General features: G+C 35.5%; 2 protein-coding genes and 1 pseudogene across 2 annotated transcripts; 2 read left to right on the plus strand and 1 right to left on the minus strand.

Annotated features, from left to right (window-relative positions):
* The window catches only part of LOC131035458 (bifunctional levopimaradiene synthase, chloroplastic-like), a 33,650-nt pseudogene that overhangs the window by 3,900 nt on the left and 1,805 nt on the right, over positions 1–27,945 (minus strand).
* LOC131035500 (uncharacterized) lies at positions 80–26,362 on the plus strand. Its single transcript, XM_059213403.1, has 16 exons — positions 80–805; positions 18,809–18,888; positions 19,004–19,072; positions 19,266–19,314; positions 19,461–19,535; positions 20,048–20,113; positions 20,261–20,335; positions 20,567–20,656; positions 20,805–20,870; positions 20,959–21,033; positions 23,584–23,685; positions 23,821–23,977; positions 24,442–24,904; positions 25,072–25,353; positions 25,850–25,882; positions 26,048–26,362. The coding sequence occupies exons 1-13, from the start codon at positions 732–734 to the stop codon at positions 24,580–24,582; spliced, it is 1,119 nt and encodes a 372-aa protein (XP_059069386.1). The 5' UTR covers positions 80–731; the 3' UTR covers positions 24,583–24,904; positions 25,072–25,353; positions 25,850–25,882; positions 26,048–26,362.
* LOC131035499 (uncharacterized) lies at positions 21,595–23,134 on the plus strand. Its single transcript, XM_057967209.2, has 2 exons — positions 21,595–22,483; positions 22,574–23,134. Exons 1-2 carry the CDS (start codon positions 21,749–21,751, stop codon positions 22,844–22,846), a joined length of 1,008 nt encoding a protein of 335 aa, XP_057823192.2. The 5' UTR covers positions 21,595–21,748; the 3' UTR covers positions 22,847–23,134.

Consider the following 27,945-nt stretch of genomic DNA (forward strand, 5'->3'; position numbering starts at 1 on the left):
GATTCACTGAATATGACTTCAAATAACTCTAAGTAAACTAAAGAGTCGAAATTGCGATAGTTCCAAGGATAACATAGATACCAAATGCTTTGTGATTGATATCTCCATAGCGAATTTGTATCTTCGAAACCAGAGCTTGTAACATCTGCACCACAGAAGATATTGTTTTTTTATTTCGAGGATAGGAAGAAAACAATCGAACTCAATCATTATCCTTACGCACCTATTTTAGCCCTAATGGAGAGTAATCTTCTTTTGTTAGTTCCTGCCTCCCGCAAGGAACTATTGGCAGGGCTTCACATTAATTAGTTAATAATCGTATCTTTTGACAGCCAATAGGATGGCTTGTTTTGTTCTATGTCAAGACTATCCTAAGTCTAAATCCCAATTTCTTAAGTCTAAATCCCAATTTGGCAGAGATATGTGCTTGGGTTTTAACCATTGTTTGCAAGGTGGGAGCGTTGGCAGGCTATAGATGGTGTACGGATAGGCAATGCAAAGCCCAAGGCAAGAGAACGCCCGGATACAGAGGAAGGGGGCAAAAACTAGATCTCGGTTAGTGTCTGTTGCCCACAGTTGGCATTTACGGCTGCACCTGTGCGACGTGGATGTGCAGAGACAGATGGCTCTTAGGGTTTTCGTTTTGGGCATGCAGGGCAGAGGACCCGTTACTACACAGGTGGGAGATGACAATGAAACAATATTAATAAACGCATGATGCCTCATTTTTAATGTTTAGCTGTCCTGGAGCACGACGTGACCTTTTTACCTTCAGCTTTTCTTCAGCGAAATCTGCTCTGTTCTGGTATTTACGCAACCCCATTTAGCTAAATGTGCGTGTGGATTATTTTTCTTCTCTGTTCTAGTATTTGCAGGTTCAACAAGTTATCCCCCAATTGGATTGCAAGTATGGTTCTCATAAAATTTTAGGGGTGTGCAAGGAAAACTCCAATATGTCGGAACTTGATTCTTTATGCTTCATAAATTCTTGACATCACGTTTAGTTCTACCATTATGAACTCTTATATGAATTCTTTTATCCCTCAATGATGGAAATGGAGTTGGAATTCAGAAACTTCAGCGCTCATTATAGATTTTTTCCACTATATTTAAAGGGAAAGCATCCTAACTGCAATATTTGTGTGTGTTTTGTTAGCATGTCACTTAGGCAGTGCATTTTCCATAGACTGAGAGAAATTATAAAATCTTAGATCAATCTGTAGAAACTAGAATGGGATTTTGCAATTTTCATGGATGTATATCCAGCTAAGATTTTCAAAGTCCTAGCTATGCAACATTGATATCCTATTCCAAAGACCCCAGTTTGCATAAGCAGAAACTACAGAGGGGAGATTACCAAGTAATCACCTTAATTACCTTTTTTGAGGCATAGATATGTACCTGGGCATTGACAACTACAACATTTGACAACAATCCGCATTATGTTTTGAAGTATATCCATACCCTGTTTTGTTGGAATGATACTGAGAGGTGTAATCAACTCTGGCTTTACACCTACCTCTTGCATTTGTCTAAAAAAATTTAGGGCCTTTCAACAAATCCATACACCTTTGTTTCCTTTGGCATTTCTCTTCTCTGGTCTAAATGTCTATACACATTTGTTTCCTTTGTTTCTTTAATGCCATCCAAGTTTATTTACATATATACAAGCACTAAACAAATGTAAGAGTGTATCTTACCAAAGACTCTTGTTTAGTCTTTAAGGTTAATGATGTTCATCCCATGAATAGCTTGGCACATTTGAATCGTCTTGTATCTTAATTTGGTTGCCTCTTATTGGTTTCTATTGAAGGCTGCAGAATGTCAGAGAAAAATGTGAATTCCAACGGGAGAGAACGCACACGGTACAATGTGTCTGTCAGTGCGTTGCAGTGGTAGTTGCTCGCTTTACATTATTTTTTCTCCACGATCTTAGCACCTATTCATTGGAAAACAACACAAATTTGTCTTCGTTAATGCAAGTAACGATTTCCACTTCCCATCAAGTAATCCAAACACAATACAGAGGATTTCGTGTTTTTATTTTAAAATAAGAGAATAAAGAAAAGAGGGGAGCCTTCAGTTGTTTCCCAATACAACAATACAATACAATATAATAATCAAAATGTAAGTATTTGGCTGTATCTCTATGTCTTTTTATATGACAAATGTCCACTGCACTCTACACAAAATGCACACAAGCTGTGTTCACTAAATTCACATAAGCTGTTTTCACTTTGTTGTGGGTTTTGAGGGAAGCGGTCTTGCATGTAAATACAATGTGGCCACCAAAAATATGGACATGTGATTTCTTATAAATAAAGTGCGTACGTAGACTTCTTCAATGGCAATGGAGAAGGTTGGCCTAGAATCACTTCTTCCTGCTAAAACTGAAAACTCAAGTAGTGATACAAAACCATCCATAAACTGGTCATGGCACAAAGAACCTATTGGAATTAGTAGTGGTTAAAATTTCTCAACAGGTATACTGTCATATTCACTAATAGGCTGATAGAATGTAACTGATTTGATATTAACCAATAGTATGATCTGATTGCAAATGTCAATTGGCTACAAATTCACTTCATGGAGAATCTTTTGTTAGGAAATATTGATTGTGGTTGTCTGATTTTGTCGATTTTTTTGGAATTTGTCTTGTAAAAGATCTTTTGGTTTATGTGCTTCAATGTGTAATGTGTAAAATTCAGAGAGGCATGATTGTACAAGACAGATGGGAATAATTTTGATGCTTTGTTTTATTGTTATATTGTTTTATCAATAAAGTGTAATAAAGTGTCAATTGCCAAGACTTAACATGCAAATATACTTGATTCTTGCTCTTTAAAAAGGGTCCATCTTTTATGGACCATGATCAGAAAATGTTGTTGGACCTGCAATTATGCACCCATCAAAGACAACGCTGGATCACCCACCAAAGCAGAAACTTGCATGGATTCATGTCCTTCTAAACCAGGTAATGATTTTAATGATCTTATAGAACCTGCAGCTGAAGGGATGTGAGAGGCAGATCCAGCATAAAGAAAAACTCTCTTTAAACTTGCACTCTAATTTGATTCAAACTGTTGCAATTGATATGCCACTTGCCAACCACCTCCCAATCCCATGCTTTCAGGAAGAGAACCATTCATAGAAAATTTCATATGGCCACTGTTCTTACTAGAGTTTTTCACATTTCTAGCAGACTGCAAATTATTTAAAAATCCAGTACCCCAGTTCATTTTTCCTCTGGTTGATTTACGTTCAGCATAAGTTGAGTTATTTTGTAGGGATTTGATTGCAGAGACTCAAAACAAACAAGAAGCCCACAGTCAAGCTGATTCAGCAAAAGAAAATGCCACACTAAGCATAGTCATATGAAACTGCGAAATTTCCTCATATTCGTTCCTTTGTCAATTCTGCTTGAATTCTCCAAAAACATTAAATGTTTAAAAACTTTGAGAACCTTGTCTTCATTGTCATATTTTTGTTTCATTTTAATACAAATCTGGGTTGCACTTGGCACTTGCTCTTATTTATACTTCACTTTCTTTGCTTGATAGCTTTCAAACTTTATTCTCATTTCGATCTTTGACATTCTCTTGCAGTAATAAAATTGTGTGTGATTACCTATACTTCCTTTCTTTTATTAAGAAAAATATATCCTAAATTTGCATAAAATTGATGATTCAATGCAATTCTTTTTACTCTAGTCTCTATTATTATTTCATTTTCAATCCAAATTTCCAGAATTTTCTCCACATATAGTACAGATAGAAAATGCAAATTTCTCTTACTGTCTATTTCCACCCCCAAAAAAACTTTTCTAGATTCATAAAGGACCCTGTGTTAGTAAAATTGTTTTGTTTTACATCAGTTACGGACATTGGAGGATTGACAATTAGTGATGGAATTGAAGTTACCAGTCCATTTTAGATAGGTACATGAGCAAAAACTGGTGTAAAATATCACCTCCCAATCCCATACTTTCAGGAAGAGAGCCATTCATAGAAAATTTCATATGGCCACTGTTCTTACTAGAGTTTTTCACATTTCCAACAGACTGCAAATTATTTAAAAATCCAGTACCCCAGTTCATTTTTCCTTTGGTTGATTTACATTCAGCATAACTTGAGTTATTTTGTAGGGTTTTGATTGTAGAGACTCAAAACAAACAAGAAGCCCACAGTCAAGCTGATTCAGCAAAAGAAAATGCCACACTGAGCATAGACAAATGAAACTGCAAAATTTCCTCATATTCATTCCTTTGTCAATTCTGCTTGAATTCTCGAAAAACATTAAGTGTTTAAAAACTTTGAGAACCTTGTCTTCATTGTCACAGTTTCGTTTCATTTTAATACGAATCTGGGTTTCACTTGGTACTTGCTCTTATACATACTTCACTTTCTTTGCTTGATAGCTTTCAAACTTTATTCTTATTTTGATCTCTAACATTCTCTTGCAGTAATAAAATTGTGTGTGATTAGCTATACTTCCTTTCTTTTATGAAAAAAAAGATATCCTAAATTTGCATAAAATTGATGATTCAATGCAATTCTTTTTACTCTAGTCTGCATTATTATTTCATTTTCAATCCAAATTTCCAGAATTTTCTCCACATATAGTACAGATAGAAGATGCAAATGTCTCTTACTGTCTATTTCCACCCCCAAAAAACCTTTTCCAGATTCATAAAGGACACTGTGTTAGTAAAATTGTTTTGTTTTACATCAGTTACAGACATTGGAGGATTGACAATTAGTGATGGAATTGAAGTTACGAGTCCATTTTAGATAGGTACATGAGCAAAAAATGGTATAAAATATGTTGTGCTAATTGTGGAAGATTCTGTAGGAGCTGTTTTTGGAATTAAAATCAGATTTTATATACTTGATTTATCAAAAGGTGTTGGAGCTAAATCTCTTCCTTTCTTCATATTTTCTTTCCTAGGCATTTTGTCCTCATGGAAATTGCACACCGTGCATCGCAGCTCCCTCTGTATAGTCATGTCTACATTAGTAAAAATATAAAAAATAAATCGATTCCTGATGCCATTCGAACTGTGTAGCCGCCACAATATATGTGAATTGATAAAGTTGATCTACTATCGAATGCTTGATATATATGTTTTCTTCTTTTGGGCACCTCTTCTTTTATGACACACTACTCATTCATTGAATGTTTTCTTCCCTTGCTCTCTTTAATGTATCTGGTTTCTTTCCTATGTTGTGTGTTCAGCATATCTCATTTACAAGATTTCTGGATCGCAAAGCACATTGAGCATTGGTAGCATCTAATTACACAACACATAAAGGGTAAGATACTTTTGCGCTTCTGTTGTGCATTGTACAGTTGAAATAATACCCTCAAATCTGGTTAGTTGCCTTGGCTATTTGAATCTTTCTAGTTGTTTTAAAATTCTCTTTAATTTAGTTCACGTCCTTAGATTACTTTAAAAGAAACAACTTCAAGTTTCCATACCCACAACTATATATGCCAAACTACTTTGTTTCGCAGCAAAGATATTAATAAACTTTATGCAATATGCTTTGTTGATCATCAAACAACTTTATTCTTGCCTTTTTAAATCATGCCTCTCCTCCTGCAATGCAGACTGCACTTTTACATCTTTATGTATGCCTCATCTTAGCTAGATGCACTTTTCATTTTCCATGTCAATGATTACAAAATTGTTTTGCATGCTCCAGGATCGAGGGGCATGGCCATCGTTGAGACCTTGGAGTTCAAATAGTGGGCTAATTGGCATGAATTTTATGATTAGGATAATATTGTTGAACTTTTATTGTTACCCATTTGGCCATTGCTCGATAATGTGCAACATGGACAAAAAATTGCAGTCAACAAAATCATTAAATAATATTATAGATACGGAGAACTATAAACCTTGTAGTGTGGACTTGTCAAAACAAACAATTGACATGATATTGGAAAAAAATAAGATGTTTAGGGTGAAATCATTTGTATACAATGTAGGCGATTGTCTTTTTGACTCTTTCCAGTTCTTGTTACACATGCAATACACTTCTACAGAGCTACGCATTGGAACTATTGACCATTTTATAAATTGCCTAGAAATCAATGATCATGATGCTTTATATTCATACGACCATGAACTCGACCCCCAAGGATTGTATGAAATGCATGGAGTATGTGACATTGACACTTATCTACGACGCATGTGTCTCCCAGCAATTCCATTGCTAGGTTGTAATGAGAATGGCCTTTGGGGAGATGCATTTTGTATAGGATGGCTAGCCAAATGGCTAAAAATTGAAATATGTGTTTGGTCTTCAACAAGAAAATCAAAGTACTTGCACTTCAATAAGAACTTACAAAGCAATGCATATTCTATTCTATTCTATGACCAAAACCCTACTCGTGGACATTTTGAACCGCTAATTAACAAGAAAACGACTCTATACATGGTGCAAAATAGATTACTCCACAATTCAGAGACGACTCCTATAACGACTACTAGTTTTGTAAAAGACAAGTTTACAAATGCAGTGCCCAACTTGTGCAAAGATGCATTGTCAATGTCAGATTGTGGCGACAGCTTGTTCAATACAATAGCCACTCTAACAGACAATGAATACGATGGCCCATCTATTCGACGGTACATGGCTCAATCATTTTGCAATGCACTACTCTCCAAAGACAATGTAGCAATAGGTTGCATAGAAACATGTATCCGTTGTGACCTCACGATTAGTTGTGGCATGTCAAGTTGGCAAGCATATATTGCAAAAATTGGAGATCCATATGAGCAAAGAAAACTTGATGGTGCAGATTTCTGTTTTGAGTGGCTATCCTACATCTTGCAAGTAAGAGTTAAAGTATGGTCAAGAATGACCAACATGTGCATACAAGAATATTGCAAATCCTTGACACCTACCAAAGTATACAATATCATGAGTTACAAAGTCAATGAAATGCATACACACTATAACCCATCTAGAGTGGACAATCTAATAGCAACTCAGATTTTGAACAACCACCTATAATGACATTGGTTCAAGCAAGACCAACAACTAATTCGCACAGGCTTTCAACACAATCAAAACATGCTTTCAACACAGCTATGCATATATCAACGTCCATCGAACCCGAAAAACAATCTACAAAGTTGTTGAAAAGAATCACACATGACTCGCTTTGCAAAGTGAAACAACAAATACGTAAAGCAACTGCATAGCAGGGGATTCGAAACTCAACAAGAAGCTCACAAACAAAACTAGAACATTACATTGAAAAGATACAAGACACACCAAAACATGTCTGTACAATATGTGTCCGACTCCATTTTAAGAAGAACATGAGAAATTTAACACCAAAAATGATACAAGCATACCAACACCTACTACCAAACAAAAAACACACTTCTAGTCAAAGCATATGCAAATTTTGTAAACAACAACTAAACTAAAACATTAAACCATCATATGCAACTCCAGAACATATCAAAACATATAAGCCATTAGTACACATGTCTACACTTTTAGAACTTGAAGAAAGATTAGTATCACTCTGAATTGCATTTGCACAAATTTGGCAATTAGGACACAAAAGATCCCAACTTGGATTAACTGGAACAATTATTAATGTTCCAACAGATATTAATATTATACAAACAACATTGCCATGATCATGTGATGAAACATGGACAGTTGCTGTTGCATTGAAGAGATGTTTGCAATACAAAAATGCATATAAAAAAGGCAAAGTGCGCCCGAACACTGTTATGAACTCTTTGAACGAATTGTGTAAAACAACATTATACAAAATGCAAAATGTGAAACTAAACAAAAAATGGCATGACCATTTGTACCCTTCACAAGAAGAGGCACCTAGTAGCGACTCTTCATCAACTGACACTGACAATGAAATTGACAATTCCATGGAGGTCGAAACAGACACTGTGATACATGGGTTCATCGAGTCGCAAACTATACATTCTCTTCAAGACAAAATGATCGAAATCGCACCTACAGAAGGGAAACAACCTTTGGGAATATTCCAAGACAAGTATGCAGAAGAGATGAACTTTCTAACATTATTTTTTGGCGAACCACGTGATGAACAAATTTCAAAAAAAAATTCATATCATTGAATTGCTCAGAGGGAATTACAAAATTCAAATCAAACATTCGCATATCACACCACTAATTTTATTTTCAAAGCTATCAAAATACTGATTGCTCAAGTGTTTTCTTGCATTTGGATAAGAACTGCAAAGGAAAGTTAAAAGGAAGAACATTGAAAGCAAGAGATGTCAAGTACAAACCAAACCTCGAGAAAATTCTCCAATCCAATATTGGATATACAGATCTCAAGAAGATCAGAAATTCACCAGATTATTTACAACATCTCAAGAAGAATGTTTTTGCAATGATACGACAATTAGGCCCACCAACTTTTTTTTTGACATTCACTAGTGTAGAGCAAAATTGGGTACCATTGACACAAACATTAAGAGAACTCTACATGGCACATCACATGACCACAAGACAAATGCAACTTGATTCGTTGTTTGACATTGACATTTCATCTTTGATAAAAAAAGATCCCATCACTTGTGCTCGCTATTACAAACATAGAATTAATGCAATGAAACAATTATTTTGTTCAGATGAAACTTTTTTTGGAAATGTATTGGACTACTTCTCAGTTACAGAATTCCAAAGTCAAGGAAATGAACATGACCATTTCATGTTATGGGTTAAAGACGCGTCGATCTATGGAAAAGATAGCAATGCTACTATTGGAGGCTTTGTCGACAAATATATAACTTGCAACACAAACACTTTAGATGACCACATAGCTAGAGTGCATATGCACCATCACGCAAAGCAATGTGGGAAGTCAAGAATGAGAAAGTGCCGCTTTGGTTTCCCACAGCGTCCAATGAAGGAAACAACATTACTTGAACCATTCATTAACAAAGTCCATGACAATATGCACACTACTCCTAACGTTAGATCAATTTTAGAGACATCAAGCTATGAGCCATGCGTCTCCTTTGCAGATTTCTTAGCCAACATAAACATATCTAACCATGAATACATCATAGCCATACGGTCTACAGTGACCAGGCCAAAATTATTTCTCAAAAGAAAGCCAGCTCATATATGGAATAATTCATTTGCACCTCGCATTCCACATCTATGGCAAGCAAACACAGATGTACAATTTGTCCTCAATGCATATGCTGCAGCAATGTACTGTAGCTCTTACATGACAAAACCCAATAATTCAATGACAACTGCATTCAACAAAATATGAAGAGATCACAAGCAACATAACATTGATGCCATAAACATGGTAACAAAACTAGGAAATGCCTTGCTCAACCTGCAACAAATGTTTGCTCAACAAGCTGTACACATTGTCCTCTCTCTTCCCCTTAACTATAGTTCACGTACTTGTAAATTCATTGATACTTCCACCCCTCACAACCACACTTTTATTCTAAAGACTCGCAAGCTTCTTGACAATGAACCAAATGAGTCGCAAAATGTTGCTTGCAAAAGCTCTGTTGATCATTATATTGCACACCCAGAAGCATTAGCTAGTATTTGTCTTGCAGAATTTGTTGCAGAATATGCAATGACAAGAGGAAAATTAGCAAAGCACGGTTGACCTCAAATTATCAGATTTATCAAGTATGATAAGCATGTTGACACCGACAACTATTATAGAGAGAAACTTCTACTGTACGTTCCTTTTTCCACCAACAAAAAACACATTGAAGCAAGGCTTCGAAACTTGGCAAGATGCTTTTGCCAACAATGAAAAAATGATACACATTAATGAAGCAAAGTACACATACAATGTAAACAAATCATGGGGTGATATGGCCGATGCTATGAATGATGCAAAGCTCGAAGACGAATACTATAGAAATGTACACGATGTACGAAAGACAAATAAGGATGACAACAAAGAGTACAACTTGGAACCAGACATAGCCACACTAAGACACAATGTCTACGTCAAAAAAGTGTCAAGATCATTTGAAATAGTTGGACATCCCCACCTGAATGAAAATAAAAAATATTATGCTACTCGTAGAATGCTGAACAAAGAACAACAAGCTATAGTAAAAGACATATTAATGAAGAAACAACACAACCCAAATGAGCCATTGTACTTGTTCTTAACAGGAGGTGTTGGCACAGGGAAAACCTTCACTGCAAAGGCAATGTATCAAGGACTTCTTCGTCTATACAATAATACAATAGATAGTCACCCAGACAAAGTGAAGGGGTTGTTACTTGCATACATAGGAAAAGCAGCCTATAATATAGGAGGCATAACATTGCACTCTGCATTGTTCATACCATTTAACAAATCCACTTCTAATACTCTAAGTTCAGAAAGATTAGATGTATTGACAAAGGAATACCAGCAATTACGTCTTGTTCTCATTGATGAGATCTCTCTAGTTGGAGCTAGAATATTGCGTTGCATTGACAAAAGATTTCGTGAAATAATGCAAACCCCAACTAAACACTTCGATGGCTTGGACATTATATTCTGTGGTGACTTGTACCAGGCAGAACCTATACACGATTGTCTAGTGTTTCAACCACCAACAATAGACACTAACCTATTGCCATATGATTTTTGGCAACAATGTGTCAAATGTTTCAATCTGCAAACTACAATGAGGCAAACAGATCAGTTGTTTGTTGTTGTTCTCAACAGAATATGCACGGGCTCGCAAACCAAGGAAGACATAGCATATTTGAATAGCAAATGTTTACGCACACCACCTACAGACCCAACGTTTCCATTTCTTTTTTACAAAAGAAAAGATGTCGATACACACAACCAAAAGATATTATCTACTCTTCCTGGAGAACTACTCATAATTAATACAATTGATGAACATGACAACATTGTTCCTATAGAACAATTGTACAAACATAGTGCAAATCTCACAAATCAAATAATGTTAAAAGAAGACATATTGATCGAGATATATGGTGGTAACTATGATATACAAGATAGTCTTGTCAATGGCTCAGATGGACGATTCAAATCATATACACAAACCAACAATGTCGATGTCATTTGGCTTGAATTCAACGATCGGCGCATTGGAAGATCTCAAAATGCAAAACTACCATAGCCAAACCAAACAAATGCTAACAATGGATGGGTGCCAATTCTTCAAGTTGCAACACCACTCCCTAGACATAGTTCGACACAGAAGACTACTATTTGAAAACAATTTCCACTTCAGCTGGCATGTGCTCGAACAATACATAGAGCACAGGGACTCACCATGCATAGTCTTGCATTTGAACCTTTCGGTGTCCACCAACATGGTTTATCTTATACAGCTCTGAGTCGCACATCAATTATTGAAACATTGTTCTTGTTGAGCCCTCTAACACCATGAAACATCAAGATAAAGCCAATAGTCATAGATGAGATGGAATGACTCACCACAACTGGTAATTGGACTCTTCAAAATGACATGCACTATCAAAAAAATATAGCCCAAATAGTCATTTCTACATTAAACACTCGACATTTCCAAACGCATAGAGAAGACATCCTACGTGACACAGACCTAATGTCATCAAACATTATTTGCTTCCAGGAAACATACTTGTATTCACCAACAACGGACAATACACTTCCAGGCTACAATTGTTTTGCAGCATTCCATGTTCATGGCATAATGACTTGTATTAACAAAAACATACATGTGGTTAGCACAACAACTTTAACACTAGACAATGTTGAAGCACTATTCCTTTCATGTAGTGTTAATCAACACACACTCTCCATTTGTAATATTTATGCCAAACCAAGAACATTAGTTACCAACATCATTGCTATTATCAATGAAGCAATGGCAACTGCTCCTAGTGGCATCATTGTCTATATTGTAGGTGACTTCAACATTGACATATCAATACAGTAGAAAAACAATACAACTGTTTAAAAGACACATGCAACTACAAAACTTGCACTTGTTACATGAACAGAAAGATACTTTGCCAAGAAGCAACATTGATCACATTTGGACAAACAATAATGCACACATAGCTAGGACCAAGAGGTTGGAAGCATATTGGACTAACAATGATACTGTTCTCACACACATAGACAATATTGTCTAGCCATGCCATATGCTATGCATGTAGGTCTTGGAGACAACTAAGAGGGTGGGGGGGGGGTTGAATCAGTTGTCTGATAAATTCAAACCAAAAACTTATTAACCAACTTAATGCTTAATACTGGTAAATCAGTTAAGTATGCCGGCAGACAGTGTTAACAGTAAATTGCTATACCGGTAAGAATTGATGCATGAAACATAAGCACAAAGTCATCCACAACACATGACACCAATATTTGTACGTGGAAACCCTGTAAGGGAAAAGCCATGGTGGGAAACCTTACCCACAATCAGATGATACTACTGTAGATAGTAAGTGTACAAGAGGGGTCTGCACATGTAGAAAGGCCAACAGCCTAGAGCTCACTACTCAATCACAAATGGGAGTCACACTGACTACAATTGGATGGTTAAATCCAATAAGAATGTACTACACAAAATTGCATCTACATATGCTGAATTCAGTACCGGTGTAATGCTGATATGCTTTTACAAACACCTAACTTCACCTTCAAATGATGTCTTCGTGTATGCCTCTGCTTTATCTCGCATATACTTTCACTTGAATCTTTTTCGCATTCCACACTTGATCTTACAAATAAGATCTTACATTTATACCATACCCTAAGACCAATTTTAGTAGGTCGGCTCTACAAGATATTACAATAAAAACATTTTACAAACAATACAATATCCGATGCAATAACCGATTGAATATGTCGGCTTAATGCATTTACAACAATAATAAATCATCTCCATAGCGTACCATGCTGATCTGGAAAAGATAAACCTGCCGGTGTAACCCTAGATAACCTGGACCTATTTGCCAGTAAAAGCAAATATGTAAGTAAGAATATACCAATGATTAATTACTTCAAAATAAAGTGTCCACATGATGTCTTTGACATTACCAAGTGTCTTCCATGTCATTCTAGGTACCGGTGAACATTATATCCTGCCAGTTAATCATATATCGGTAACTGTTGCACAGTTTACTGTTTGCCGGTGAATATTGCTGGATCTCCAAAGTAGGTGTATTTAGTAGGTGTTGACATCAATGACAAAACCATACCAAAATACCAACAATCTCCCCCTTTGGCATTGATGGCAACACAAGATGGAAAAACCATCAAAGTGCCAAAACAGAAATGCCAAGTGTAAAACCAACAATCTCCTCATGGTGACAATCTCTCCCCCTGGAAGCAACATGAGTTATTTGATGTTATCCTGTACCAATTTTCACCATAGATATCTCTCCTCAATTGATAATGTGTTTTTCATATATCTCTCCCCCTTTGACATCAAATGCCAAAGCTACAAATTATAAGTCCATACAAAAATACCAACTACTCCCCCTGAGAAGTAGCTTCCTCATCAAATACCGGAATAAAAGATTTGTCCATTTAATTCTGCCAGTTGATGACAATCATCAACTGTCTAAGTCTCTACCGGTGGAGGTATGACTCCGGGCTGATCTCTAAGATACTCAAAAGTTTCCTTAGGCAAAGGTTTTGTGAAAATATCTACAAGTTGTTCTTTAGTATTCACATAAACCAGTTTTATCTCCTTTTCTTTAACTTTTTCCCTTAGAAAATTCAGTTTGATAGAAACATGTTTTGTTTTAGAATGTAATACTGGATTCTTAGATATATCAATTGTTGTAGTGTTATCACAATATATAGTAATAAGTTCCTTGCATTTTACCTTTATGTCTTTCAACATCTGCTTAAGCCAAAGTACTTGTGTACAGTTTGTTGCTGTTACAACATATTCTGATTCTGTTGTTGATAAAGATGTACAACTTTGTTTCTTACTTAACCAAGAAACTAATCTCTTTCCAAGAAAGAATGCTCCTCCAGTGGTGCTTTTTCTATCATCCACATCTCCTGCCCAATTTGCATCTGTGTATGCATATAGATCAAAATTTTCATCTTTAGGATACCATAATCCAAGATTTGTTGTGCCTTGTAAGTACCGAAAAATCCTTTTTACTGCTGATTCATGATTTTCCCTAGGATTACTCTGAAATCTAGAAACTATACATACTGCATTCATAATATCAGGTCTGGTTTGTCAAATATAGTAAACCTCCTATCATAGATTTGTATCTAGTTGGATTAACAGGTGTAGATTCATCCCTTTGAGATAATTTGTCGTTTGTAGTCATAGGTGTGCTTACTGGTTTAGAGTTCTCCATCCCAAATTTCTTAAGTAGTTCTTTCAAGTACTTAGATTGACTCAAAAATATGCCTTTATCAATTTGTAAAATCTGCAATCCTAAAAAGAATTTTATTTCTCCGATCATAGACATTTCAAATTCTTGCTGCATTTCAAGAGAAAATTCTTTGGATAATTCATCTTCTCCTCCAAATATTATATCATCAACAAATACTTCAATAATCAAGATGTCATCATTAGTTACTTTGTAATATAAATTGCTATCTCCATTTCCTTTAGTAAAACCAATCTTTAAAAGATACTTATCCAATCTTGCATACCAAGCTCTTCGAGCTTGTTTTAATCCATAGAGAGCTTTTCTTAATCTGCAAACCATATCATTATCATCTGTCAAGGAAAATCCATCAGGTTGTTCAATATAGACTTCCTTTTCAAGATCTCCATTCAAAAATGCACATTTAATATCCATTTGATAAACTTGTAATCCTTGTGAGCTACAAAAGCCAAGAATAATCTAACTACCTCAATTCTGGCTACCAGTGCAAAGGTTTCATTGTAATCAACTCCTTTCTGAGAATATCCCTTACACACTATTCTTGCTTTATTTTTGACAACCTTACCATCTTCATTGAGTTTGTTTCTAAATACCCATTTGGTTCCAATTACATTTTTATTTTTAGGCCGGGGAACTAATGTCCAAGTATTATTTTTCTCAATTTGTCCTAATTCTTCTTCCATAGCTTTAATCCAAAATTTATCTTCACATGCCTCATTGATAGATAATGGTTCAATTTGAGAAATAAGATATACCTCTTCATTTGCCAATCTTCCTCTTGTCATGACTCCTTTAAGTTTGCTTCCAATTATCTGATCTTCAGAATGATTCAGTCTTACATACCGGGGTGTCTTAGTCTGTTGTTGTTCTTCAATTACTGTGGATTCCTCTGATGATACCGGAGTAACTGGATCATCATTCTATACTGGTGGATTTATTGTAGGTCCATTTGTCATAATTTTTGTTCCCGGTTCAGAGTCTATATACCTTGAAGTTCCTCTGAATTGTTCATCAATCTTTACATTTGTACTCTCAACAATTTTCTATAATCTTTTATTAAAACATCTATATGCTTTACTCTTAGATGAATAACCAAGAAATATTCCTTCATCACTTCTAGGATCAAACTTGCCAATATACTCATCTCTTCTAATATAACATTTACTTCCAAAAATTCTGAAATACTTAAGAGTAGGAGTATTACCAAACCATAGTTCATGAGGGGTCTTACCGGTTTCACCTTTGATGTGAACTTTGTTAAATGTATAGACAGCAGTGCTTACTGTCTCTCTCCAGTACACATGTGGTAGATTTGCTTCTGATAACATACTTCTTGCTACATCCAAGATAGTTCTGTTTTTTCTTTCAACAACTCCATTCTGTTGTGGTGTCTGAGGTGCTGATAACTGTCTTTTGATTCCATTTACTTCACAGAATGTATTAAAATCTTTAGATGTGAATTCTCCTCCTTGATCTGACCTTAAACATTTAATTTTCTTACCGGTTTCATTTTCAACCATTGCTTTGAATAGTTTGAACTTCCCAAGTGCTTTTGATTTTTCTCTAAGAAAAGTAACCCAACACAATCTAGAATAATCATCAATAATTAGCATGAAATATCTATCACCTTGTAAGCTTTTAGTTTTAGCTGGACCACATAAATCAGTGTGAATTAAATCAAGGGCATTATTGGATTTTTCTGGAATACTTTTGAAACTAGCTCTAACTTGTTTTCCAAATTGACATTCCTTCAAATTGTATTATGAGGTTTCACAATTTTAGGTAGATCTCGAACTGCCTTAGAAGTACTGATTTTTACCATGCAATCAAAATTTACATGACATAGTCTTTTATGCCATAGCCAACTTTCATCTATATGTGCAGTTAAGCATGCCTTTTCACTATTATTCAAATGAAAGATATTACCTCTAGTCTGATTACCGGTTGAAATTTCCAAACCAGTTCTATTCATGATTTTGCATTTTCCATTTTTAAATTGTAACTGAAAACCTTTCTCAACTAATTGACCAACACTTAAAAGATTATGTTTTAATCCTTCAACATAGTAGACATTGTCAGTGTTATGTTTACCATCAAGAGATATTGAACCCTTACCTTTGATTGAATAGGCTTTGTCATCTCCGAATCTTACTAAACCTCCATTGTATTCTTGAAAGTTCAAGAATTTACCTTTGTCTCCAGTCATGTGATGTGAGCATCCTGAGTCAATAATCCATTCATCTTTTGATTCAACTTTAGCTGCTAGGGCTTGTTCTACCGGTTGAGCAATAGGTACTGGTTGATCTTCTGTTATAGCAACAAAGACCCATCCATTGTTTGCTGGATCCTCATCAGAATCATCAGTCACACCTTCATCAGCAATGTAACAAGATTTATCTTTGTTTTTCTCAAATCTGTATCTCTGATATTCAGGATTAGGTTTGTATATTCTTCTAGTTTCTTCTCTTAGCCTAGCAGTCTATCAAGGCATCTTGAAGCCATATGACCAATCTTATTGCAGTTAAAACATTTAAAGGGTGCTTTACCTTCATACTTACTTCCAATTGGTCCTTTTGGCATTTTTCTTGCAAATAGTGCTTCAAGTTCTTCAAGCTCTTCATTCTCCTTCCTAGTTTCTTCAAGTTCTCTTGCATAAAAGGCTCTCCAGTCTGATTTGTCAAAGGATGGAGCAGATGATGTTGATGCTTTGAAGGCCAAATCAGTTTTTATATTAGTAACAAGACCAAATTCCTCAATTTCAAAAGTTGAAAGTTTTCCAGTCAATGTATCCCTAGTTACTGATGTATTAGGCATTGTTCTCAACTCATTTTATATGCCGGTGGCAAACCTCTTAAGATTTTTGAAACAATCTCATCTTCACTCAAGGTTCCTCCACAACATTTGATACCCAAAACAATTGCATTTACTCTTTCCATAAAAGCAGAAATCCTTTCATCTTCATCCATTTTCAGATGTTCATACTTGACTCCGAAGCTTTCAATTTTTTCAATTTTGACTGTGGAATCCCCTTCATTCAGTGTTTCCAAATGATCCCAAATAGCTTTTGTAGTGGACCTATCTGATAATCCCATGATTTGTTGATCTAATAATGCGCTCAAGAGTGCTTCTCTTGCTTTGCAATCATTTTCTTCATCTTTAGCTAAAGTAGTGGGAGCAGTCTGACCAGCTACAGCAGCAGTATAACCATTCTTAGTAACTTCCCAGATGTCTTTACCAATGCAATTTAGATGTGTCTCCATTCTGATTTTCCATATCCCATAGTTGGTTCCATCAAGTTTAGGACTATCCTTTCTGAAATAATTAGTAGACATTGGATCTCCTCAAGTTGTTAAACTTCTACAAAAAGAGGACTAGGCTCTGATATAATTGTAGGTCCCGGAGACAACAGAGGGGGGGGGGGGGGGTGAATCAGTTGTCTGATAAAAACCATGGTGGGAAACCTTACCCACAATCAGATGATACTACTGCAGATAGTAAGTGTACAAGAGGGGTCTGCACATGTAGAAAGGCCAACAGCCTAGAGCTCATTGCTCAATCACAAATGGGAGTCACACTGACTACAGTTGGAAGGTTAAATCCAATAAGAATGTACTGCACAAAATTGCATCTACATATGTTGAATTCAGTACCGGTGTAATGCTGATATGCTTTTACAAACACCTAAATTCACCTTCAAATGATGTCTTCGTGTATGCCTCTACTTTATCTCGCATATACTTTCACTTGAATCTTTTTTGCATTCCACACTTGATCTTACAAATAAGATCTTACATTTATACCATACCCTAAGACCAATTTTAGTAGGTCGGCTCTACAAGATATTACAATAAAAACATTTTACAAACAATACAATATCCGATGCAATAACCGATTGAATATGTCGGCTTATGCATTTACAACAATAATAAATCATCTCCATAGCGTGCCATGCTGATCTGGAAAAGATAAACCTGTCGGTGTAACCCTAGATAACCTGGACCTATTTGTCGGTAAAAGCAAATATGTAAGTAAGAATATACCAATGATTTATTACTTCAAAATAAAGTGTCCACATGATGTCTTCGACATTACCAAGTGTCTTCCATGTCATTCCAGGTACCGGTGAACATTATATCCTACCGGTTAATCATATACCAGTAACTGTTGCACAGTTTACTGTTTGCCGGTGAATGTTGTTGGATCTCCAAAGTAGGTGTATTTAGTAGGTGTTGACATCAATGACAAAACCATACCAAAATACCAACAATGCAATGAGCAAACATTAATAGAAGATACCCCTTAGCCAACATGTAACTATCTACCTATAGCATTCCTTGTGCTAATACTATTGCAGAACATGCTTTATTCTTACATGCATAGCATAAGTTCCCCTCACAAAGTCTAATGTCACCACTCTTTTGCAGGTCACTTAACACATGGACCCCAGCCGAGCAATGTCATTTGGATCAATATCTTCCAAGGAACATCATTTGCCCCAAAAACAGTACAGTATTTAGACAATTTCAACAAATTGCTTACCTACATAGAATTAGCACAAACATTTTCACTGGACAAGCATTTTTATTGTCTCTTTAGCACTCACTGCTTTGCTTTTGCAGATCTTCCATACATGTCCATTGCAGCCAGCCAGATGCTCATAGCTTACAAGAGCACCTTGGAAAACAGTGGTAACTTTAAATAATATTGCAACAATTGCTTGATTAATAATTTTGCATTTTCTACACATGCCCTGACATTGGATGGTGATAACTTTAAAGAATATTGCAATAATTGCTTGATTAATAATTTTGTATTTTCTACAAATACCCTGACATTGGATGGTTCTAAATATTGTATTTTGTAAATATGTGCACAACAAAGAGACTTTGAAACAACTAGCACCTACTGCACAAATACCAACAACAAAGTGGTAAAACATGCCTACTGTACTAAATAAATGTAAACTTGTGTGTCAATAAAATTAGCATCACAATTTGCAACATTTGTTTGCTTTGCTATTTAACAATAAAATTAGCATCAAATCTTATGATGTTTGTTTGCTTTGCTGTGTTATAGCCATGTCGATCAGCTCAAAGGAAAAGACAACCCTTGCAGCACCCTCGCTACACAAGCAAGTCATACCAAACAAAGGTACCCCTCTCAATTCCTTCATTCCCACCCAAATTATTTGCTTTCACAAATTGCATTACTTCTCTCTTTCTAGTGCCCGTTGCACCTTGAATTTATTATTTGTTATAGTCCAGGCCTATATGTCGATTATGTATACAACATAGCACAATATGTCAATCAGTTATTGTCATGTAAATTAAAAAAGAAATTCATATCTAATTGACTTTGCACTCTGATTGCCTTCCTATGCTATGATTTCTTCCCTTTGCAGGAGCTCTACCAAGGTCGAATATAATAAGAAAAATAGCACTCCTTCACATGAGCACATATGGAAACGACAACCTATGTGCACTCTGCTAATGAACTTCACACCTCTTCCATATTGCATTGATTTCCTAGTGTTGTCAAACACTAATGACATTGAAGCTAAATATGCCTCTTTACTCCCCACTTTGTTAATGAATAACCTTATTTTCAACAACATTCCATAAATCTGCCACCATTGCATTGATCTCAATCTGTTGACTTTGTAGATGCCTCACCAACATGGAAGCCAGTGCACCGGATGCCACCTCTCCACAACAACACACAATAAAATGGTAAAGATGGTGTTCCTCCATAGATACATTTATCCTCATAGCACGTTTTCATTCATTCACTCTATAAGTTTCTCTTGTATACATTGATCCTTATACAATGTCTTCATTCACTCTCTAAGTTGCACTTTTTGCTTTGCTTTCTTGTAGGCAAATTAACAACATTGAACAACAAAACTTCGCCCCTATCAAAATGCAACCGCACAAAAGTGAACATAAAAAAGGGTATCGAAACCATCTATCTCATTTCTACTAACACTATTTATCTTTCAGCTTATTTCCTCCTTCAATTTCACTTCCACTCTATTTCTTGTCCATCAATAGATTACATTTCTGCTTGGTCACTAGTCTACTCAGTATTCATTTCCCTTTTGTGAGATGAGACATTTTTGACACAACCAGCCATGTACAGAAAGCACACTAATATTTTGTCTTCCCTTCCTGCTTTATCTATAGTCAACATATGGATTCTTTCAAGCAGCACAATCCCAATTCACATTCCACCAAACAACAAAACCCCAATCCACAGCCACATACAAGCAAGAGGTAATGTATGTCAATACTGATAACAAAAGTTCTACCTTCTGAAACTCACATTTACATTGGAGTTTGACTTGAATTATCTGACTTTGATTCCTTCATACCCTGTCAAACCCTTCAAGTCACTAAAACACTTTTTGCACTTTTCCTGCAGATCCATTGGCCACATGGAATGTGATCAGCAAGAGAGTGGTGCTGAAGCCATGCATATAAGCAAATGGTAAAAATGCCCAACGTAGTAAGAAGACTTACACTTACACAATGTTTCCTGAAGTCCTTTACTGATGTTTTCCTCTCATGTCTTGTAGCCAACTCCAACCTCTGAGACAACAAACAACACCATCTTCTAGACATGCTCCACAAACTAGCCATTCAAGCCATAGGTATCCCTCTCAAATTCTGCCATCTATTTCAATTTTTCTTTTCAATTGACTCTTATTTATACTTCACTTTCTTTGCTTGATAGCTTTCAAACTTTATTCTCATTTCAATCTCCGACATTCTCTTGCAGTAATAAAATTGTGTGATTACCTATACTTCCTTTCTTTTATTAAGAAAAAGATATCCTAAATTTGCATAAAATTGATGATTGAATGCAATTCTTTTTACTCTAGTCTCTATTATTATTTCATTTTCAATCCAAATTTCCACAATTTTCTCCACATATAGTACAGATAGAAGATGCAAATGTCTCTTACTGTCTATTTCCACCCCCAAGAAAACTTTTCCAGATTCATAAAGGACACTGTGTTAGTAAAATTGTTTTGTTTTACATCAGTTACAGACATTGGAGGATTGACAATTAGTGATGGAATTGAAGTTACGAGCCCATTTTAGATAGGTACACGAGCAAAAAATTGTGTAAAATATGTTGTGCTAATTGTGGAAGATTCTATAGGAGTTGTTTTTGGAATTAAAATCAGATTTTATATACTTGATTTATCAAAAGGTACTGGAGCTAAATCTCTTCCTTTCTTCATATTTTCTTTCCTAATTCTCTTTCATTAATTCCCTATTGACCCTTCCTTGTGCATCCTTTCTTCAACACCGCCAAAACCTAGCACAATACTGGACCTGTGTACACAACGAGTTGGTTGTATGTTTGAAGGTGACATTCTTGCTGTATATGGACCTACCAAGTACACCAACACACAAAACAAAACTGAGATATTGCATGTGGACCTGATAGATTCTAAAGGCCAGATGACAGTCACAATGAATATTAGCAACACATTGGTGGACACCTTTTTGCCACGCTTGACCATTGGATCAAGAATCCGCATTTCCAACTTTACAATTAAAAATAAATCACAGTACGAAAGAGGTGATGCCGATTGTTGCATTGCTCTCACTGCAAAAAGCACCTTTGAAACTATCCCATGCATTTGTACCAAACACAAACTAGCACCCGACTTTACAATCTCACAACTAAGCGAAGCTAAGTGCCACTATTCCGTTGGTTCATTCAGAGCAATTGGAACTAGTTACCATTTGACCAAAACACACCTTGAAGTACATATAAAGGATGGTGATCTGCAGGAAGATATGGCCACTATACATCTTGAACACTTTGAATTGCACCTTCTTTTTTTGTTCCTCCTGTCATGTCCGCTTTTGCCCTTGCTCATCTCCACCACATACACAGAATTGTGTGCAACTTTGCAACAATTCTTCTCAATAGTAGATATGCCTTTTATACTGTTCAAAAATATCGTGCGTAATGGTCCCCAAGGAACTCAGTCATTCCACCCATCGCAGTCTACTCTCATTGAAGAGCTTAATGACCAGTGCACAAAAGCACATTTGGAGACACTTGCCAAATGTAATATCCAGGTGATCACACGTACCTTTACAACTCTGCCCTAAGCTTTCTACTACATAGTATTTATAATTCTTTTCTTACCATACACAGTGCAATTGCAGGTTGTCGGTGTCCTCAAAGCAAAGAATGCCTACTTTCCACCCTATGAAATATCTTGCTCAACGTGCCACCACTCCCTACCATTTGATGCTGCAATTGACATGGACTTTGTCCCTTGCACGTATTGCAATGTCGACACACAAACCTCTTGCCACCATAACATACTTTGCACATTGAATACACAAGAAGGCAACATCGACTACTCCTTGCAAGGAGACATACTTCAACAAAATTACCCAGATATCACAGATATAACATACGAACAATACCAATAGGACATCTCGCCAATGGTCTTTATGTTGCGGAGGCTCCACGTCTATGGCACTTTCACATTAGCTGTGAACAACACGATTATTGATATTGTCAAGCAATAGGAATTTTGATGTAATTGGGTTTTAACACTGTCCATGTTAATGAATATTGCAAACTTGAAACAAACTTCGGCCTTTAAAGCTTGTAAATCTTATTACTTTTTTGGGTGGCAATGGCCCTACAAACTCTGATACTGTCTGACTATCACAAACTTTGCTACTGTGTTAATATAATGTGAATATAATGTGGCTTATGCTGTGAAAAAAATATGAATATAATGTTATCATCATGTTACCATCTGTACTTTTGTGACTGGGCATGACATATATACAACTTCGTGGGAATTTACTCTGAGCAGGTTGACATTTTAGATTCTATTAGGAATTGACATGAGCTTAATTGATATGAATGCACTGTCATGTTTTTTACTATGTATAAATAATAATAATTTGTGGACTGCTTATCAAACAGTTCATTTACCTTTCTTTCCTTCAGACTTCGCAAATAATCACTCCAACACAATTTAAAAATCTTGATTTCACTTCTTTTAATGCGTTGGGTGGTTATCCTACAACTGTCCAAAAGAAAACACACAATCAGGTGGTAATGGTGGATGCCAATTTATTTAATAGATCATGTAAAAGCAAGAGCCTTTACCAATGCCATGTTGTGCTATAACTGACATTTGTTGGTTCTGCAGCTTGTGGGTCGACTTCCATGGGAGGAACTTATGGCTCAGATACCTTCATTTTTGCCTGCATTATTTGATGCTTTTGGGAACCACAGTGCAGATGTTCGGAAGGTAGGCTTTTGTTTTTGGCTTCCAAATATATTTATTTGCTGCTAATAAATGCAGGTCACTGTAGATTTTCTGCCTTGTTAATATTTTCTTTGCTTAAGTTGTTTTATGTTCAAGCCTGAAAAATATGTTATTCAGAATGAAGAAAAAAGGAATATATCTGCTTGTACAGATGGTCGTTTCTTTTCCAGTAGACATATATATTGTCCTTGGAAAAGCACTTTTACCTTATCTTGGAAGCCTGAGCAGTACCCAACTGCGACTTGTAACAATTCATGCAAATAGAATTTCACAGGTGCACTATATAATCAGAAAATTTGTGCTGATAAATATATTCCCTATAAACGTTTTCCAACTATTTTTTGTACCTCTGAATCTGATTAACTCCTTTTGCAGGCAAGGTCAGGGTTCTCATCCTAACTGATCTGTAAAAATAACAGTATTTACAAATTTGTGTTTTTTTATAATAACCTTTTTAACAAATTTGTCTATTTTTTGGCTATATTACAATAGAATTTGGCATTTATTTCAGATCTTTAGGATTTGGAAACCAATTTTGACTCGCTATTTAAATAATAGATTATATGTAGGATATGCAGGATATGCGAACAAATTTTGTTTATACGTCTAAAATTTATAAGATCATTTCCAGATGTTTACTACTTTTTCATGACTTATTTAACTGTGGATATCACATATTTTACTTCAAGCCTTGGGAAATTTTATTTTAGTTTTTAATTTAAAACTTGTATTGTTTAGGCTATGAGGATGGCCATCTGCATCATGCTTGTTTTATGGTGGGAACAATTGAAACCTAATGTAAGCCTTCTTTTACAGATCAAGGCCACAAATGGTGATACTTTTTTGGGTGGTGAGGATTTTGACAATGCCTTTTTGTAGTATTTAGTTAACGAGTTCAAGGTGTTGTCATCTTTGGCTTTACACCTGCCATTTGCATTTGTTTAAAAATTTCCAGGGCCTTTCAACTAATCCATTTTCTGCATCCACATTTATGGTTTCATAAAGTGGCATTCTGCAATACACTTCACGTGCCTAGTCTTTGCTTCCACATTTTGCGTACATACCTAATAGCTTGCTTGGCCTGGATTTGTCATCTGGTCTTGCTGTGATGATTGAAATACTCTCAATTGGATATGTTTTCTGGAGCACATCTCAACCCCTCCCTCACCTTTTACTGCATTTCTCTCCTCGCCATTTTAAGGTAAACTAGCTCTAATTTGAGTCATATATGCGGTAAAAATGAATTATTTACGCGTTCCTTCATTCATGGCACAAAGTGATGGTTGTAATAATCTTTACTTCCTTTAGCTCCGTAGAAGTGTTAATAACCTCTTCCTGCACCAAAATGTCATGTGGTAATAATAACAGGAGTTGCAGAGTATGGCGGTGTGGCTGCTTAATCTTCAGGGTGTGCAACTTCTGTGGCAACACTATCTCCCTGTTTGGGTTATATCACTAGTAATATGTCCATCTCAACTCTATCATAGGGATATTGCACTTCCTTATATTCTGTAGCACAGAGCAGAAGAATGTGCATGTGCCAATTGTTCACTACCACCAATCTATTGGGCATTCCCATTAATCAAACAAGGGCTCCGGTTCTACCAGGAGCTTGCAAAATCACCACTTGAGCTCTTAGTTAATGCAATGGTAAATACACTTTAATGTTTTTTAAATTATTTATTCTTACTATTTCTGGATTCAATGTGTACTTGCATCAACGTTTCAGATCTCTCTCGATTTATCATTAGGATGTTAGAGAGTTCAAAGGGTGTTTCTGCATTCTCTAACATCCTAATGATGGATGAGTTTGATCCAAAACATTGATTCAAAAACATATACACAATTAAATCCAGAAACAATAAAGAGAAGTAATTATTCTATTCAATTTTAAAAAACTAGTAGTAATCAATAATTAATCTACTCTTTTTTTAAAAACTAGTTATAATTGGCTAACATCCTAATAATGGATGAGTGTGATCCAAAACATTTATTCAAAAACATATACACAATTAAATCAAGAAACATTATAAAGAAGTAATTATTCTATTCAGTTTTTAAAAACTAGTAGTAATCAGTAATTATTCTAATCAATTTAAAAAAACTAGTTGTAATTGATATGCTTCTTGTTTTTGTTTACCAATAGTTGTAGGAGCTCCAGCTGCTTTTCCATCTACAGGTATGTTTATATTTTCTTTCGGCTTGGCTTAAATGTCATATACATCTGTAGTTAAAGGGAAATTTTATGTAAAGAGAGTTGTGTTATTTCCTTTTTTCAACTAATATGAATAGAAATTTAATAACAAAAAGAGTATGTAACATATTTTAATGGTTGCACATCCAGACTCTAGTGCACCACCAGCAACATAGACTTCTCCTGCAACTCGAAATGCAGTGTCTCCCTCATCCAACTCACCATCTTTACTTCCTCCCACAACTTTTGTAGGAGATATTTCACCAACACCCAGCGAAAAGCCAACAGCTAAGCATGGAGCCCTTTACACACCATCGACCATTGTCAGTGCTTTAGCAGTAGCAATGGTAGCTATCACTATTTGGTGAACATCTTCCTTCTATATCGGTGTTGGATATTCTAACATGGACCTGAGTGTATTGTGGAGTGCATAGAGTCTTTCAGCAACTTCCTCTCATTTGGGTAGTTATGTATTCTTTCTGGGGTATATGTGTTGTGTGCACAATGTTAGTGATGTTTTATAGCTATTCATTTGTCCTTAACATAAATAAGGATGTATGCATTCACTGTAAATGTCCAGACTGTCGGACCTACCTGATGATATTTTTGTATGATGTAATGTATTTTATATTAATACACATTTAAGTATTATTTTTAAAATGTGTGTAAATGATCAGAGATGCATGGAACCAAATGTCCATTATCACTTTCACATTTATATGACCACCACTTTGTTCACTGCCTTAATATATTTTCATAATATTTGTTGGAGGTCTGTTTTTATTATTAAGAGAATGCCCTGCTTTGGGCACTGCCATTTTTCTGACTCATAGCTTCCTATTTGTTAATAGATAATTATTTGTATCAAGTTTAATAATTAATTAATTAATCAATTGATGCAGAAATTTATTGGTGTCTTCTATTTTGCTATGTTTATCAACCAATTTTTGTACTAATCCTAATAGTAACATTAGTTATGTTTGATTATTTATTGGCAGGCAGAATAATAGGTCAATATTAAAAATTATGTTCTAGATACAATACTCCAGACTCAGCTAGTAGTGTTTTGACTAACAAGGATGTGTTTTTGACTAGCAAGGATGTCTAATTTTATGTATACATAAACACATCATGCAACATCAATAACACAACACCAATACCAATAACACAACACTAATACCAGAACTCTATAGAGACTCGAAATATCAAAACCTCCAAAAATAAAGTCAGGTGCAAACTGAATAGAACTAATTCAAGATAATCCTAGGATTGTAGCCTTTTGAGGTGACACAAATGATTGATCTTGAGGTCTACAAAGAAGAGTGGAGTAACAGTTTGGTAGGGTGTTAGCTAGATCTGGGAAGAAAATGGTTACTAGAGCCCTAAAAACTGAAATGATTGGCCAACATCTTCCTTCAAAATTACTTCAAAGAGGATTTCAATACAATGATTAAGAGACTGAAACAGTCTACCAAGATCTTTCTTCAGAATGACTACAAAGAGGAGCTTAGCATACTTGTTGTTATAATCTCATCTTATAACTATGATGCGCATTTTCAAGCCAAAACTAGCAAAACTAGTACAATGATAATAAATTGTGTAATTTTATTTTCTTTTTTGCTTTTTTGAATCAGTAGGCTTCCTGCTATTTTGAGCTTTTCTCTGGACTTCCTGGCTGTTCCGAGTTGTTGCATTCAAAGATCTGCAAAATTAACAACATGAAGATTAGCTAAAATAGAATAAAATAGGAATCAGTTAACTTCCACAACATGGATATATCAAAGATGGACATGGCTGGTTTATTCCCAAAGCCAATACAGATTTCAAGATTTCTTTATTAGTTATATATCTGTATAAAAATCTTATCGGTTGTAACATAGCAACGACATTGAAAAAGGTAATCAAAATCATGACAAATTACAAGTTATTAGAAAAAACATATATAATGTGCAATTTTTTTCAGAAAAACGACGCTTATATTTTTTAATCTATCTTGAGAAAAGTTCAAAAAGTTGATTGGTACCATGACCATCTAAGTTTGATTCTCT

Source organism: Cryptomeria japonica, chromosome 10 (assembly GCF_030272615.1).
Source record: "Cryptomeria japonica chromosome 10, Sugi_1.0, whole genome shotgun sequence".
NCBI classification, from domain to species: domain Eukaryota; kingdom Viridiplantae; phylum Streptophyta; class Pinopsida; order Cupressales; family Cupressaceae; genus Cryptomeria; species Cryptomeria japonica.

Coding starts and splice junctions, on each gene's coding strand:
- LOC131035500 (XM_059213403.1), top strand. CDS start 732: ATGTTTAGCTGTCCTGGAGCACGACGTGACCTTTTTACCTTCAGCTTT. Junction 806..18,808: donor GCGAAATCTGCTCTGTTCTG/GTATTTACGCAA, acceptor ACTCTTTTGCAG/GTCACTTAACACATGGACCC. Junction 18,889..19,003: donor CATCATTTGCCCCAAAAACA/GTACAGTATTTA, acceptor TTGCTTTTGCAG/ATCTTCCATACATGTCCATT.
- LOC131035499 (XM_057967209.2), top strand. CDS start 21,749: ATGTTTGAAGGTGACATTCTTGCTGTATATGGACCTACCAAGTACACC. Junction 22,484..22,573: donor TTGCCAAATGTAATATCCAG/GTGATCACACGT, acceptor GTGCAATTGCAG/GTTGTCGGTGTCCTCAAAGC.